Here is an 18,167-nt window from a genome sequence, read left to right on the forward strand (position 1 = left end):
TGGGTCTTTTTTGATACTGAGTTGTATGAGTTCTTGTAATTTTGGATATTAACCCTTTATTGGATGTATCATTTGCAAATACCTTCTCCCATTCAATAGGTTGCCCATTTGTTCTGGTGAGGATTTCCTTCACTGTGCAAAGCTTTTTTTTAGTTGGATGCAGTCCCATTTATTTATTTTTGCTTTTGTTGCCCTTGCCTGAGGTGCATGGAAAGATGCTCAACGTCACTCATCATCAGGGAAATGCAATCGAACCACAAGATATTACCTCACAACTGTCAGAATGGCTGTCATCAAAAAGACAAGAAATAATAAGTGTCAGTGAGGATGTGGAGAAAAAGGAACTCATGCACAGGTGGTGGGAATGTAAATTGGTAGCTACTATGCAAAACAGTATGGTAGTTCCTCAAAAAATTAAAAATGGAACTACCATATGATCTAGTAATTACACTCTGGATATTTATCCGAAGCAAACAAAAACACTAATAAAAGATATATGCACCCCTGTGTTCAGTGCAGCATTATTTATAGTAGCCAAGATACAGAAGCAACCTATGTGTACATCAATAAATGACTGGGTAAGATGAGGTCTGTGTGTGTATATGTATACACACACACACACACAACGGAATATATACACAAATGAGGTATATATACACACTAAAATATGTGGAATCTAAAAAACAAAGCAAACGAACAAATGAAACAAACAGACTCATCAATACAGAGAACAAATGTGGTTGCAGAGTGGGGGGCGATGGGCAAACTAAGTGAAAGGGATTAAGAGGCACAAACTTCCAGTTATGAGTCACAGACCTAATGTCAGCACAGGGAATATAGTCAATAATATTTTAATAACTTTGTATGGTGACAGATGGTTACTAGACTTACTGTGATCTTTTGTAATGTATAAAACTATCATCACTATACTGTACACCTGAAACATACTATAAATTAATTATACATCAATAAAAATAAGTCAATCAACATTAGATATCCTTAACTTACAAACCTGGTGGACTCAGCAAATTCCACTGTGATTTTGGCCCCCATAGAGCATTAACTTGTCAGGCTTCTCGTACAGCCACACCCTCGCCTACTTACATCATGCTGTGGTGGGATGCTCTGCACACAGCCCTTCCGTTGGCTTTCACCTGTCCACAGTGGGCTAGGACCCAGCCTGAGCTCCTGGCTGATTCCGTCAGGCACCTGGACAGTGAGGTACTGGGCCAGGTTCTGCACGCAGCTGCAGCAGTGTTCCAGCGCCTGCTCCTTTGAGCCTCCACTAAACTGCACCCGGAACATACGACTCTTGTTCTGTGTGACAAATCAGAAGATATCCTCAGTGACCCTCATGTCCTATCACTTTACTTTTATTTACTGTGAGGTCTTCCCTTTGTTTGAAGGGGAAGAGGTATGAATAAGGGAGTAGTTACCCTAGATTGTTGATGTGGGTATAGAAAAGCCATTAGTTTTCTTCTCCCTTTTGGGAGCTGTTCCTCATACTAAACTCATTTCCCTCAAGGAACTGGCAGACATCAGCAAAAATGGAAAAGCCCATATCATAAAGACCAGGAAGGTCACTATACTGACTGCAGTAAAAGATCAATGTTTTGTCTTACTTTGGAACAAAGGTTTCATACCATCTGATTCCTCAGGTGGAAAATCAGTGAAGCTAATAGTCCTGGCTCAACAAAGTTTTCCAAACCTGAGTATATAAAAGAGCTAACCAGGTAGGTACACATTAAACAAGCCAGTGAATTTGAAAAACAAAACGGGATAAGGGGAAAGGCAAATGCTGAGAGCTAATGTATCTCATATTAATAATCTGTAGTGCCCTTTATCCTTAAAGAGGCCAGACTTAATGTACAAATCACACAGACAAATGAATCACATGTTGCCTTTAATTTGCTGTATGAGTTACATCCCCTGGCAAGTCCACAAATATGGGAGAGATGCAATTCAAATTTTTAGAAGTGGCAACTACATCAAATTTATTTAATTGTAAGTTTAAAAATAGAACTAAATTGTAACAATAACAACAATAAACCTATTATTTTAATAGAATTAGTTTCCTTTTTCTAGTCTGATATCCTGCCTAGTTTTAGAGGACTCAGCTTACACAAAAGCCACCCCAAATGGGTGGTATGTATTGTGCACCTTTGTTCAATTTCTTCTGTGAAGAAATTCAGATGCTAACAGTAACAGCATTTTTCATTTATTAAATACACAAGTCACACTGCTAACTGGAAAATGTTTCTAACCACAGTTAACAAAATCCTGAAAGTTCCTATAAGTGAAAATCCTTGATTTTCCTGTTCACAGTTTACCCTATTTAAATTTTTAGATAAAGCCATCAAGCAAAGCCACATCTTTAGGATATAGAAAAGTTGGCATGGCTAAGTAGTGGTAAGGTACTACTACTTAGCCATGCCAACTTTTCTATATCATGTCTAGAAGAATAGACACCACTCCCCCTTTACTGCCTCTGTTGGGTTCTCTTCATTTTTTAATACGTTTAATTTTTTTCTCCTGAGTATAAAAGTAATCCATTATCACTGCCCCCTCCAACAATGAAAAAATATGAATATTTTTCTTATGTGTATTAGTCATTCGTATTTTTTCTTTTGTGTATTGCCTATTCACTTCCTCAGCCATTTTTCTCTTGGATGAATAATCCCCAAATTATCAAGAGTCTTTGAAAGCTAACTTTCCTTAAGGAAGGGGAAAGAACTGATAAGAGAACTCTACATTCAGGTTTTGGTAATTCTATTAGTCTTCTGTGAAACTGAGCTTTCTTGTTTACAATTAATTAGTTGTTTCCAGCTCACCCTAGTTTAGACTGTACCTGGGTACATCTATATGAAATACCTTTATATTAGCTATTTCCATGATGATTCTGTAATTATCTAACCTTTTGAGAAATAATCACATAAAAAATTATGCCTCATAGCTAGATGAAAGCTATATGTAGAAACACAATTATTAAGTATATAAGTAGAGCAGAAATCTCAGACCACTTGTCTAGAGGTATCTATATACATATATATGTGAGTGTACATTAAGAATGAGTTCAGACAGTTAAGGGTTTCTTTGAAATGTAGTTCCAAGAAATGACAGGGAAGGTTTTATGTCTGATAGCCTAACTGATGTTTTGCTCCATGTTTGCTTCTGTAAAATTCTCGGACAGAATTTGAGCTTATCATCAGAAACCAGAAATACCACTTCAATACATGTGGACCCAAGATAAAGCCAAGGTACATCAGGAAAAATCTGAAAATGAGATATCTTCATCCCACATCCTTAGTGTCACAATAGAAAACCTGCCACATGGTTAACAAAAAGGACTCCTAGGTTGAAAATCTTGATGAGATTTATTTTTATACCATAATTAAAAGTCAGAAAGAGCTCCTTGTTGTGAAATGAAAGTTTTTCAAGTATATACTAACAGCCATGAACTGTCCCAAATAAACAGTCTCCAGTGTCTATCATCTATGGAGATTAGCTCAAAATAATACACACACACACATTGGCCACGCCACACGACTTGTGGGATCTCAGCTCCCCTACCAGGGATTAAACCCAGGCCCTTGGCAGTGAAAGCATGGAGTCCCAACCCCTGGACCACCAGCGAATTCCCCAAATTACTATATTTTAAGTTGTTCCCACTCTGCTTCAAAACACTTAATTTCAAGTTCTTACAACTGATAGAAAACTCCTTGAGGAAACAAGTTAAGGGTAAGTGCCTGTCTCTGTACATTTATCTTCACGTACATACAAGAAATCTGGGAAGCACTGGGCCAATTAAATGCTGACTCACAAGTGTGAATGGCATCTCCATGCAGATAGCTAATGTTACAGGGTATAGCATGCAGGAAGACGCAGGGCCCAGTTAGTACCATGTAGGAAGACAGCCAAGGAGACATGAAAATCCTCACAAACATAGGCATGTTTTCCTGCTGGTTTCAGATTCATCACCCAGATGTATAAGAAATTTCCCATCACCACTAGGAGCCCACCGGAGCAGTTTTCCCCACCACTAGAAGTGAATTCCTCTGTGTAGAAATTGGGATTGGGGTTATATGGACTTCACCAGAGAAGAGACAAACATTTTCTTTGATCCTTTGCTTTGAAACAAAGAGGTGATACTCAAGGCTGAAGCTAGACAAAACCATGAAAAAATTCTTCAGTGAGTTACTGGAGGTGGGGACAGTGGTTTAGGGTTACTCCTTTGAACCAAAGTCTCTTCAGATACGTTAGCCAATCAGCCAAGACCATTTTGATTACAATTACTGCAAAAAAGGAAGCCCACCTTACAAGTAGGCAGATCTTACACAATCTACTTATTTTGGCCAGACAGAAAAGAAATATAATCTTTATTGCCCCCTGAATTTAAGTTTTAAATTTCTGTCAAAGGAATGAAAGTTTTATTTCAAAATACTTCTATTTGTCAATTTAAACAAGAATATTTGTTATGTAATACTTGGTTAACTAAAAGTTATCCAAGGCAAGAAGCACTAAAGTTGTGTACCCTTTGCCAGGTAAGGCAAAAAGAAGAATCTGTTGGCTCAGTATTAATATATCAATAGATCAAAGGATTAAAAAAAATGAAACAAATCATGATCTTGATAGGTGTTAAAATTTAATTGGTAATCCTGATAAAACTATTAGTAAATAAACTATATCTGAAAGACTATCTCCCTAACATGGTAAAGAATATCCAATCAACAGCCAGAAATATTCTTCATGTCTAAATACTGGTTCCCATTCAAGTCAGTAAGATGTCAAGGATGGCTGTATAATTGTCTAATTACAGGGTTCTGGAAGGTCTAGATAATTCAGTAAGGTGAGAAAAGTAGTAAGTACAAACTATGGGAAGTAAATTACCATTGTTTGCAGATTATAAAATTACTTTCCTAAAACTTAAATTATCAGAGCTAATAAAAGTTTAGTTAGGAAGCTAAATTTAAAATAATTCAGAAAAAATCTAGTAATAGCAGCTAGAAATATGTTTGGGATAAAGAATACCATTTACAATAACAAAAGGATCCTAAACTTAAATATTTAAAAATCTGTATATGAAGTATATGATATATATACAAATATCACATATAAAATTATATAACTACACAAAATACATTTTTTTCTATATAACATCTATACATGTATTATATATGTAATCTCTATATATAGAGTAAAGATTTTGAAGAGGAAAATTAGGCAAAAGCAGTAGACAGGTGATTCACAGAAGAAATACAGATGGCTAAGAAACACAAAAAATATTCATTCCCATTAGTTACCAAAGAAATGCAAATTAAACGAAGATGCTCAGTTTTGCTTATCAAATTGGAAACTTGTTTTTAAATTTAAATTATATCATCCAGTTGGAGAGGATGTGGATAAATGAGCATTTTTACATATCATTAGTGCTGCAGAAACAGGGACAACCTATCTGGAAGGCACATTTACAAAATAAACATTCATACTTTTAGTACTTCTATCTCAAGAACCCTGTAAATAAATCCTTACGAAAATCAAAACATTTTTACAGTAGTGAAAAATCAGGAATTACTTAACTGGCTCATGGTGCATCCAAATAGTAAAAATACTAGGTAGTCATGGAAAATCATGTTTTCAAAGACTTAAGAAATGACTTGGTATAATGTTCCAGATATAACGTTACATGAGGAAAGCAGGATACAAAGCACTCTGTGTACCACAATCCCAAATTTATAAATTATCTATATGGCAGACACTGTTCATTTGCCATGAGCCAATCCACACCAGAGACTGGAAAAGCCAAACACTCATTTGCTAATCGTGGCAGATTGGGATGGCCACAGTACACTGTTCTGGTCCATGAGACAGAAGCAGACATCTGTCAGGGGTTGTGGGAGGTGGAGAGCCTTACAGGAAAGTTTATACTTTCCTTACAAAAGGAACAGATGAAGCTGGTCTCCTATGAATGGAAATATAACAGAGCTGTAGTAGCCATTTTGAAAATGTGAGGGAGAGGCCAAGGGAATTGCAAAGGTGTTGACCTCAGCAGGGTGGAGTTGCTGAGCCAATTGCTAGCTACTGCCTGCTTCTGGATTTCATATATAGTCAAAAAAATAACCCCCTATTTTGGGGGGCCATTATATGTGGATTTTCTGTCACATGCATCTGAACACTATCCTAATGGATACAATATATATGCCTACTAAAAACTTCAAAATGTTATTATTTTTGAGTGATCAAATTATTTTTTATTTTTCTCTTTAATTTAAAAATTTAACATAATCAGGAAAAAATTAAACCTCAAATATCAGACATATGGCATGGTGTAACTTTGTAAGACACCTACATTCATGCAGCATGACACAGTCCTGGGCTGGAAGTCAGAAGACCAATGGGTGGCCCAGTTTTCTGACAGCTAGTTGGCTATTGGCTTATGTTGAATTCAGTTTCCTCACATGTAAAATGAAAACAGGGGCTCCTGAATGTTTTGAGTATGTGCTCCAGACCCCTTCGGCAGTCTGGTGAAGCCAGAGGACCCTTCTCAGAACAATGTTTTTAATCACATAAAATATATAAGAGTACAAAGGAAACCAAGTATACTGAAATAATTCATTACAATATTAAAACACTAATTTGTAAACTAATAATATACATGCTTCCTTATTAATGTACTCAATAAAAAGATCTAGCAGCAGGACTAACAACCACCATAATACTGGGGTAGTGATGAGCATAAATGACATTTAAGATATCTTAAACAACTGAAACGTGATATGAAGATATGTGATTTCTACTGGTGCAAATGTGGTCTGATGTCAACATTTATAATTGACGGAAATGATATATTTCAGTTAAAGGTCAGTGAAGGGACTTCCCTGGTGGCGCAGTGGCTGGGAATCCGCCTGCCAATGCAGGGGACACAGGTTTGAGCCCTGGTCCGGGAAGATCCCACATGCTGCGGAGCAACTAAGCCCATGCACCACAACTACAGAGCCAGCGGCGTGCCGTATCTACTGAAGCCGTGGGCCTAGAGCCCGTGCCCCGCAACAAGAGAAGCCACTGCGATGAGAAGTCCGTGTGCCGTAACCAAGAGTGGCCCCCACGTGCAGCAGCGAAGACCCAATGCAGCCAAAAATAAATAAATTAATAATGTTTTTAAAAAGTCAGTGAAAATCCATGGAGTTCACGGACCTTCTGAATTCTCTGAGGATCCTTTGGAGGGACTGATAAAGACCCTCCTATTAGATGCTCTTGAACACCTCTTTCAACTCAGTCTATGAGACCATTAAAAATTATGATCTTTTACCTAAATTTCAATATTATCTAGTCAGTGAATGTTAACAGATTGGTTTTTATAGTTATTTCTGAAAGAAAAGAATCCAGGTGATTAATCTTCATGTTGCTTTGATGAGGATCATCCTTTACGTTTAATACAGCTAGGAAGCAAATAAAAGGGAATTTTATTATTTAGTATTAAAGAGAAAAAACGAAAAGACATATTTAGTGAAGTATTTGAAAATGCACACCTTTTAAACATCTAAATAGCAAGACAAACAATGATGTAAGTCCACCTCCTCCCATTTTGTGCTGGGGGATGGAAAATGGTTGCACAGCTCTGTCAGACAGGTACTGAAAGATCAATCAAAGCCCTGGCTCTTCAGCAACATCCTCTTACTAACAATGCTTCTGCCTCTTAACACTCCTTGTTTCATGTTTTGCTCATAACGCAAACTTTTCTTAAACGTGTTCTTCCCAGTACCATTTCACCTGCAAAGAGAAGCTCCTGCACCCACTCCCATACACACTTAGCAGATAAGAAGGGTATGATCAGTTGCTTATAAACAGTTGGCCATGGGCTTCCCTGGTGGCGCGGTGGTTGAGTCCGCCTGCCGATGCAGGGGACACAGGTTCGTGCCCCGGTCCGGGAAGATCCCACATGCCGCGGAGCGGCTAGGCCCGTGAGCCATGGCCGCTGAGCCTGCATGTCCGGAGCCTGTGCTCCGCAACGGGAGAGGCCACAGCAGTGAGAAGCCCGCGTACCGCAAAAACAAAACAAAAAAAAAAAACAGTTGGCCACAAAGCATCTTGCCTTTATCGTTGTTCCAAACAACAGACAATCCATGCGTCTTACAATCTTCAACCAGTTCTTGCTACCAACGAGTGAAAACCCTTCCTGAAACAAAATAATTAAACAAAATTAGCAACAGAAGCAAAAAGGGACACGAAGAATAGCTGTGGTGCAGCTGCTTCCTATTAGAAAGTTGTGTATTAATTTATTCTGTAACTTAAGCACAATAGAAATGACTCAATATTACCAATTACCAAAGATGACCCTTCCAGTGAGTCCCAGTGTCCTTAGTGTTCTTCCTACATCACGATCAACATTAATAGTCTCAGCTTTTATTCCTTTTCTTAACCTTTTCATATTGAAAATCAATAAACTATTAAAGATAGTAAATGCCCATAGTCATATTTGCTATAAGATACATTTCTATGCCTCTAGAATTTGCCAAAATGTGAGTTTATAATCTCTGGAAGCCAAGAGTTTCCATTATACTCATTTATTAAGTTATCTGCCATATCCCCAACTATATAGTGAGATTTCATGAGAATCTTATTTTCAGATTCCTATGAATGGAAAACTTGAAGCAATTTGGTTTTGGATGCTGAATGCTTAGTTCTTCATTTCAATCTGAAAAAACAAAAAGGCAAAGAGGGCAGTAGAGGGCACACAAGTCTCAAAAGAGGGACAACTGCTGGATCCTAAAGGTGTAAAGATAAACTGTTTCTGTAGTTTACTAATAAAGTAAATGGAGTGGACTGTCTAATGATTATGGCTACTTATAAGCTCAGTTACGCAGCCCATTAAGTTAGAATGTGTTTACAATTCAGTAGAACTCATCCAAGGAACTGATAAACGGACAGTATGCAAAACCATGCAACTGCATCTGCCTTGTACTGTTAGTCCACCACAGTCAGCGGAGGCTGCTGGAGGGATGTGAGAAGTCTACAGCTCTTTAAAAAACAAAAAGTTTTTTGAACTCTCACAAAGTCTCTCTTCCTAGATCTGAATATGACAAAAGCTACAACTTCCAAAGAAATTTGTAGTCCAGGAAAACTGGGTTAATTCTTTCACATTTTTCAGTAACAAAAGGAAAAAAAGAGTCCATTCTAAAATGGTGATTCTAAACGTTTTATCATCAATAGGAGGTTTAATGAAAAAATAAATTAGGCAAACCATCTGTGATTTCTTCTTAAAACTCTCAGAATTAGCAAAAAGAAACATGTTCCTTATTACATCCCCAACATGTAGATTCTGTGGTTTAAAATGGCAGTATGTGGGGAAACTAGTGCACATACACACATTGCTAGTAGGAGTGCAAACTGGTACAACTCTTATGGAGGACAATATGGTGATATCAAAATTATGAATGCTTTTACTCTTTAACCCAGCAACCTCAATATGGGAGATTCACTTCACAGATCAACCTGCACACATATGAAGTGATGCATGGACAAGGTTAAGCATTTCTGTATTTTTTTTTTTTTCTCTCCACCTTCTTTTTTTTTTAATTTTTTTTATTTTTTTATTTTTTAATTTTTTTTATTTTTTATTTTTTTTTAACATCTTTATTGGGGTATAATTACTTTACAATGCTGTGTTAGTTTCTGCTTTATAGCATTTCTGTATTTTTAATGGTAAAAGATTGGAAACAAGTATACATCAACAGGGGACTGGTTAAATAAAGTATGATACTCTATGCAATGGAATACTATACAACTGTAAAAAAAACAGCTCTGTATCAGTGATGTCCAGTAGAAATGACAGTTTGAGCCACATGTGTGATTTTAATAGTAGTCACATTTTAGAAGCAAAAAGAAATTGGTAAAATTTTACTACTTAATATATCAAAAACATTATTATTTCAACATGCAAACATTGTAAAACATTATTAAAATAGTTTTTTTTGTACTAAGTCTTTGAAATTCAGTGCACCATTCACACTATACCACATTTCAATTTAGATGCTGTATTTTAAATGGTTAAAGTGAAATGCAATCCTACCAAAACAACAGAGTTGAGTTTAATGGGAAAATATTTTACAGTGCTTCCATTTATAAACCTAAATGTAAATTAAATAAAATTTAAAATTCTGTTTTTGGCTCTCAGACTTCATACTACAAAGCTACAGTAATCAAGACAGTATGGTACTGGCTCAAAAATAGAAATATAGATCAATGGAACAGGATAGAAAGTCCAGAGATAAACCCACGCACCTATGGTCACCTTATTTTTGACAAAGGAGGCAAGAATATACAATGGCGAAAAGACAGCCTCTTCAATAAGTGGTGCTGGGAAAACTAGACAGCTACATGTAAAAGAATGAAATTAGAACACTCCCTAACACCATACACAAAAATAAACTCAAAATGGATTAAAGACCTAAATGTAAGACCAGACACTATCAAACTCTTAGAGGAAAACAGGAAGAACACTCTTTGACATAAATCACAGCAAGATCCTTTTTGACCCACCTCCTAGAGAAATGGAAATAAAAACAAAAATAAACAAATGGGACCTTAAAAGCTTTTGCACAGCAAAGGAAACCATAAACAAGACGAAAAGACAACCCTCAGAATGGGAGAAAATATTTGCAAATGAAGCAACTGAAAAAGGATTAATCTCCAAAATTTACAAGCAGCTCATGCAGTCAATATCAAAACAAACAACCCAATCCAAAAACAGGCAGAAGACCTAAATAGACATTTCTCCAAAGAAGACATACAGATTGCCAACAAACACATGAAAGGATGCTCAACATCACTAATCAACAGAGAAATGCAAATCAAAACTACAATGAGGTATCACCTCACACCAGTCAGAATGGCCATCATCAAAAAATCTACAAACAATAAATGCTGGAGAGGGTGTGGAGAAAAGGGAACCCTCCTGCACTGTTGGTGGGAATGTAAATTGATACAGCCACTATGGAGAACAGTATGGAGGTTCCTTAAAAAACTAAAAATAGAACTACCATATGACCCAGCAATCCCACTACTGGGCATATACCCTGAGAAAACCATAATTCAAAAAGAGTCATGTACCACAATGTTCACTGCAGCTCTATTTACAGTAGCCAGGACATGGAAGCAACCTAAGTGTCCACTGACAGATGAATGGATAAAGAAGATGTGGCACATATGTACAATGGAATATTACTCAGCCATAAAAAGAAATGAAATTGAGTTATTTGTAGTGAGGTGGATGGACCTAGAGTCTGTCATACAGAGTGAAGTAAATCAGAAAGAGAAAAACAAATACCGTATGCTAACACATATATATGGAATCTAAAGAAAAAAAAACCTAGGGGCAGGACAGGAATAAAGATGCAGACGTTGAGAATGGACTTGAGGACACGGGGAGGGGGAAGGGTAAGCTGGGACAAAGTGAGAGAGTGGCATGCATATATATACACTACCAAATGTAAAACAGATAGCTAGTGGGCAGCAGCCACATAGCACAGGGAGATCAGCTTGGTGCTCTGTGACCACCTAGAGGGGTGGGATAGGTAGGGTGGTAGGGAGGGAGACGCAAGAGGGAGGGGATATGGGGATATATGTATATTTATAGCTGATTCACTTTGTTATAAAGCAGAAACTAACACACCATTGTAAAACAATTATACTCCAATAAAGATGTTTAAAAAAATTTTTTTTAATTCTGTTTTTCAGTTGCATCAACCATATTTCAAGTGCTCAGTAGCCACATACGGCCTGTAGCTCCCTTCCCGGACAGTGCAGGTCTATATGTATTGATCTGTAAGATATACTGTTCAGCAGAAAAGCAAGCTGCAGAACAATGTCCATGATGTGGTACCTTTGTATAAGAAAGGGAGAGAGCATACAATGTATATTCTTATTATTTGCTTGTATTTACATTTTAAAAACTGGAAGGATTAGTACACAAGAGACTAATAAAAACAGTTATCTGTAGGGAGTGGGAATGAACAGTGCAGATGGGGCAGGGGTTGAAGTAAAATTTTTTTACTATATATCTTTTTATATTGTTTTGATTTTTGAACCACATTAAACCCGACATGCATGCATGTGGGAATATTTAGGCAAACAAGGATTCCCATTCCAATATGGCATAAACTCAAGGAAGAGGTGAAAGCAGGACCTAAATAAATGATAAGTCTATGGCAACTCCGTACCATCTTTACAACTTTTCTGTAAATCCAAAGCTATTCTAGAATAAAAAGTTTATTAGAAAAGAAATGAGCAGTTCTTGGCCCTGGCCTGGCCTCACCTCCTCCTACCTCTAGTCCACTTTGTGTCTTATGAGACATCTCCATTTGGCTAGCTCACAGATCCCTCCATGTAAACTCACCCAGATTGGGACAGTTCTTCTCCACACACATTGCCATTCCCACACATTGCCACCCCCGTGAACGGCATCATTCACCAGTCACCCCAAGTGATCAACCTGGTATCCTGGTGGACTCCTTTCCTCACTTCTCCCTCAATACCAATCAATCCCCAGGTCCTAGAGATCCAATCCCCAGCCTTTTCCATCTCACCATCCTCTCCACTTACACCGTCACTGCTGCATCTGGCGGCTCCTCACACCTTGATTTCGTTGTGTAGCTTGTTCCTAAAATGGCCTTCCTTTTTCACTGATCTTTGAAAACCCTGCTGTATCTCAACCATTCCCCACAAGGCAAAGCTGGCTGACCTCTCAGAATTCTATGCCCTCTCAGGATCTTAGTGTACTTATCATGCTGTATTGTAACTAGTTACATTTCTTTGTCCCTGATAAGAATAAGAATCCCTAGGCAGGGCAAGGCAGGTTCTAGAATGTGTCTTATTACCCCATGAATCCTCAGCAACTGTCACAATATTCAGCAAAGGCTACTAGGTCAGCTCCAGCAGCCCCTCAGTTCAGGACTCTGCAGTGGCTATGCCGGGAATGGGTACGGCCTTCCTCCCCAGCAACGCCTCTGAGGTGAGCCACTTAATGGCTCCTCCTCTTCAATTTGTCCAAACCATCTTTCTTTAGAACTTCATACATCTCTTCCCTCTGCCTTTGCTCTCTGACTTTTTACCTAATTAACCTCTAAACACTGTTCATTTCACCCTAATCTCAACTGGGACACACTATCACACTTTCCCATAGCCCTGTACTTTTTTCTTTCATAGCATTTATCACAGTTTGTGTGTGTGTCTGTAGTGATTATTTACTTAATGTTTATTTTTTCACTAGACTATAACCCCATGTAACAGGCAGGGGCTATGTTTGTTTTGCTTACCATTAAACATACAACACCTATTAGAGTCTTTGACACCTGAACATGTTTCAGTAAGTTTTGAGTGAATGGAACTTTATGAAAATTAACAAAATACTTCATGCCAATATCATTTCTTGGGAACAGTGAGGTCCACAAATTTGTTACCTGTCCGATGATGCAGAATACCTTACTTTTTTTTTTTTTTTTTTTTGGCTGCACCATGTGGCTTGAGGGATCTTAGCTCCCTGACCAGGAATCAAACCCACGCCCTCAGCAGTGAAAGCACAGAGTCCTAACCACTGGACCACCAGGGAATTCCCAACTTACACTTATCTTATTCAAGATGCAGAAAGAACTTTTTAATCCTAATATGTGGGGATTTAGTAAAGAATTCTGTGTACCTAACCACTTGTCATTCATATATTTCTACATTTTAATAATTGAGCTCCTTATCTTTGAAAATCCACCTCTTAGAATCTCCTTTAAGGCTTGTCCTTCTGGTGAATTCAGTTTAGCTCAACTGATGACTCTTCTGTGCTGTCTTTTCTAACTTTCTCAGACAGTTAAGTGGCCTGCTCTGTGCTCCCACAGCACACTGTAGCTGCTGCTATTGAAACACTCACCATCACTAAGCTCCTACTATGGCCGGCCACTGCGCTAGGCGTTAAAAAAGACATGGAATCTGCCCAAGGGGAAGGGAGAATGAATCACACTCACCGAAGGAGCTTCTCTCCCTAGTGCCTGGGATACTGTTGCCCGACCTGGCCAAAAATCACTGCCTAAGAAGCCACTGTTAACTGATGAGTCTGTCACATGCCCTGGAGGTACTGGGGTGGAAAAATGGTTTGGAATTGATAGTACAGGATAGGAAGAAAGAGAGAGTGGACTACTCTAGGAAATACCAAATTTACTATCAGACAAAAAGAATAGAAGCCAATACCAAGAAATCATGTCTAGGATAGAGGAGTATGGAAGCTTAGAGGACTGAGACTTTCTAGTAGAGAATGGTCAACAGTGTCAGGTGATGCCCAGGATGGAGTAAAAAATAAAGGCTAAAAGCCTGCACTGAATTCAGCAGTCGGGAGGTCCTGTGCACTGTAATATCTATGTACACATCTGCCTTTCTATCCCTCCTTTTCTAGTTCCCACTTTATTGCAAACTCCATGAGAGCAAGAACTGAGCAAGACAATAAAGATTACTATGTTTTAGAATGTTTAACATCTAGAAATCACAATATGCTGTGAAAAGTCACAATCTGTTCCAAAAATATTTATTGAAGATCTAATATATACCAGGTTATGTGCCAGATTCTATGACTCAAAGTCAAATAACACACGTTCCCCACACTCAGGGACTGATAGTCTGGGGGAATCAAACAAATAAACCATTTAGCAGTAACAATCAATGTGGCAAGTTCCATGTTTCTGCAGAAGCACAGAAAAGAGGCATTAGATTACAAGGCCCAGAGGAAATGACCCCTGAACTGATTTTTAAGAAACTTTTATTTTGAAATAATTTTTTATTTTTAACTCTTCGACGTAGATTTTCAAACATACATGACGGTAGAGAAAACTGTAAAACAGTATGATGAACTACCATGCATCCATCTTCCAGTCACAATTTTCATAATATAGCCAATCTTATTTCACAATTCTTTAGTATCATCAAATATCTTTGCCTGTTCACATTTCTGATTTTATTTTATGTTGCTTCATTTTTCTGAATAGGGAGCCAAATAAGATCCACATATTACGACAAGTAATATGTCTCGTACGTCTCTTTTAAACTACTGGTTCTTCATTTCATCTCTTCCCCACCACCCCCTTTTTTTTTTCTGTTGAAGAAACTGGGTCATTAGTCCTCTAGATGAAGGACTGGCAGGTTTTTGTTTTGTTTTTTTACTGTAAAGGGCCAGTGAGCAAATATTTTAGCCTTTGCAGACTCTATAGTCTCTGTTACAACTACTCAACTCCGCCCCTGTAGCACGAGAGCAGCCATAAGCAAATGAGCATGACTGTGTTCCAACAAAACTTTATTTGTGGACACTGGAATTTGAATTTTCATATAATTTTCACATCTTGCACAATATTATTCTTTTAGTTTTTTTCCAACCATTTAAAAATGTAGAAACTATTCTTAGCTCACAGGCCACAAAAAAAACAGGCAATGGGTCAGATCTGTTCCATGGGCCATACTCTGCCGACCCCTACTGTAGAGTTATCCTCGCTAAATTTTGTTATTGTATCCTTACTGTTTTTTTACTAGGTACCTCTTTCTCTTGTAATTCCTATAGACTGGTAATCAGATCAAGAAGCTTGATCAGTTCAGGTTTGATTTTTTCCCCCCAGATTTTGTACCTACTTCCTATGTGGTGGTGTGTCATTCCACAGGAATGTCCTCTTGTCCTTTTTTCGTGAAGTTAGCAGCCATTGATCATCACTGCCTAGACTCATTTAATTTCATCAGTGGTTGCAAAACGATGTGTTAGTTTTTTCATTCATTCTTCATTTATGAGCTGAAGTACATCTACAGAGGAACACTGCTCCATCAACTATCATACTTTGTTACCCTAGGTAAAAATAGGAAAGGCAGGATAAATGCTTGCTTCTTTGATTTGCCAGCTTTCAAAATAATGAGGTGGTTCCGTAGTACACTCCAATGATGACAATGAGGAGTTTTCTTTTTCTGAAGTATCATTTGAAACTCATAAATTTAAATATATTTGCTGTTTCAATCCACTGCAGTTATTGATCCTGAAATTGTCTCTCTTTGGCTGGTGAGAACCTTTTCAAGTTGACTCCTGAGTTCTGACATGCCTTTAGTAATCTCAAGGTATCAGAATCTCAGCTGCCTCCCTGTTTCTTCCTGTGCAGATGATGAGATCACACAGGTCTTCAGCTGTCAGTGATTAAGCCTCACCCACTTGTATTCGGAGGGTCACAGACATGCCTAGTCTTCTAGTTTTGTTGTAGATGTTATCCATGGGTCTTTGGCTTTGCACTCCTATTTCATCTATTTTTATGGGGAGATTTGAGGAGTTCAAAAGCTATGATGCCATTTCTGGCCAAGAAGGAATAAGAGGGTCAAAAATTATACTTCTGTCATAAACAACTAGAAATCTGGACAAACTACTGGAAACAACTGTTGTCGGACAATGGAAAGCAGGTTGTGCACGACTGTGATACTTGATAAAAGGGTAACAAATGAAGTGAGCCCTAAACAAAGGGAGGGATATACATACTCATGGACTGGATTATGATACTGTTAAGATTTAATTCTCTCCAAGTTGACATACAGATCTAAGGACATCCCAATTAAAATCTCGTAGAAATTTGCAGATCTGACTCTAAAATTCATACGGAAATGCAAAGGACCTAGAATAACCAAAATAAGCTTGAAAAGGGCAGAACTGGAACACTTATACCACCAGTTTCAAGAGCATTATAAAATTAGGGTAATCAAGACAGTGTGGTTTTGGCATAAGAATAGGCATATAGATCCATGTCACATAATAGACTCCAGAAACAGACCCTCACATACATAGGCAATTGATTTCATAAAAGTGCTACAATAATTCAATGAAGAAAGTATAGTGTATTCAACAAATGGTGCTGGGACAACTGAATTATTCATGTGGGGAAAAAAAAACCCTTGACCCTTGCCTCACACCATATACAAAAATTTACTGAAAATAAATCATAGACCTATACACACTAGCTACAACTATAAAACTTCTAAAATCAGAGAATCTTGGCAACCTTGGGGTATGCAAAGGTTTCTTATACAGGACACAAAAAGTATGAACCATAAAGAAAACATTTCATAAAGAGAACTTCTGAAAATTTTAAATCTTTAAGCTCTTCCAAAGATGATGTTAAGAAGATGAAAAAGTAAGCCACAGTTTGGGAGAAAATGTTCACAGTACATACATACATCAGACAAAGGTCTTATGTTCAGAATATGTATTTTTTAAAAACCTCTGACAGACAACTCAATAGGCAAAAGACATATTTCACAAAGGAGGATATATTAATGGCTAATAAACACATGAAAAGATACTCAACATTCATTCTCAGAGAAATGTAAATTAAAATCACAATGAGATACCATTTACAAACCCAACAGATTGGCTAAAATTAAGGCTATCAATACCAAGTGTTGCCTAGGATATGAAGCAACTGGAATACTCACGCATTGCTGGTCAGTTTAAAATGGTACAACCACTTTGGAAAACAGTCTGGCAGTTTCTTTCTTTATAAATTTATTTATTTATTTATTTATATTTGGCTGCGTTGGCTCTTTGTTGCTGCGTGCAGGTTTTCTCTAGTTGTGGCGAGCAGGGGCTACTCCATTGCGGCTTGTGGGCTTCTCGTTGTGGTGGCTTCTCTTGTTGCAGAGCACAGGCTCTAGGCACGCAGGCTTCAGTTGTTGTGGCTCATGGGCTCTAGAGCACAGGCTCAGTAGTTGTGGCACATGGGCTTAGTTGCTTCGTGGCATGTGGGATCTTCCCGGACCAGGGCTTGAACCCATGTCCCCTGTGTTGACACGTGGATTCTTAACCACTGCACCACCAGGAAAGTCTTGGCAGTTTCTTATAAAGTTAAAAATATACCTACCATACTATCCAGCAATTTCACTCTTAGGAATTTGCTCAGGGAAAATGAAAATACAGGTCTACCCAAAAATTAGTACACTTAAAAAAAAAAAAACTTGTACACTAATGTTCACAATAGCTTTAATCAGAAAAGTCTCAAACTAGAAACAACTCAAATGTCCAGGCGCATGTAACTGGATAAATAACTTGTGGAATATTCATAAGCTGGAATACAACTCTGAAATAAGAGATAATGAGCTACTGTAACATGGGTGAATCTCAA

The 18,167-nt window shown here is 37.8% G+C and overlaps 1 protein-coding gene across 1 annotated transcript in view; it reads right to left on the reverse strand.

Moving 5' to 3' along the window:
- The window catches only part of REC114 (REC114 meiotic recombination protein), a 165,001-nt gene that overhangs the window by 11,103 nt on the left and 135,731 nt on the right, over positions 1-18,167 (reverse strand). Inside the window, exons 4-5 of the mRNA XM_060002817.1 lie at positions 8,090-8,173; positions 1,105-1,317 (exon numbers count right to left, since the gene is read on the reverse strand). Of these exons, the coding sequence (XP_059858800.1) occupies positions 1,105-1,317; positions 8,090-8,173 (297 nt within the window). The remainder of the gene's footprint in view (positions 1-1,104; positions 1,318-8,089; positions 8,174-18,167) is intronic.

This window comes from Delphinus delphis, chromosome 2 (assembly GCF_949987515.2).
Source record: "Delphinus delphis chromosome 2, mDelDel1.2, whole genome shotgun sequence".
Taxonomy (NCBI): Eukaryota; Metazoa; Chordata; class Mammalia; order Artiodactyla; family Delphinidae; genus Delphinus; species Delphinus delphis.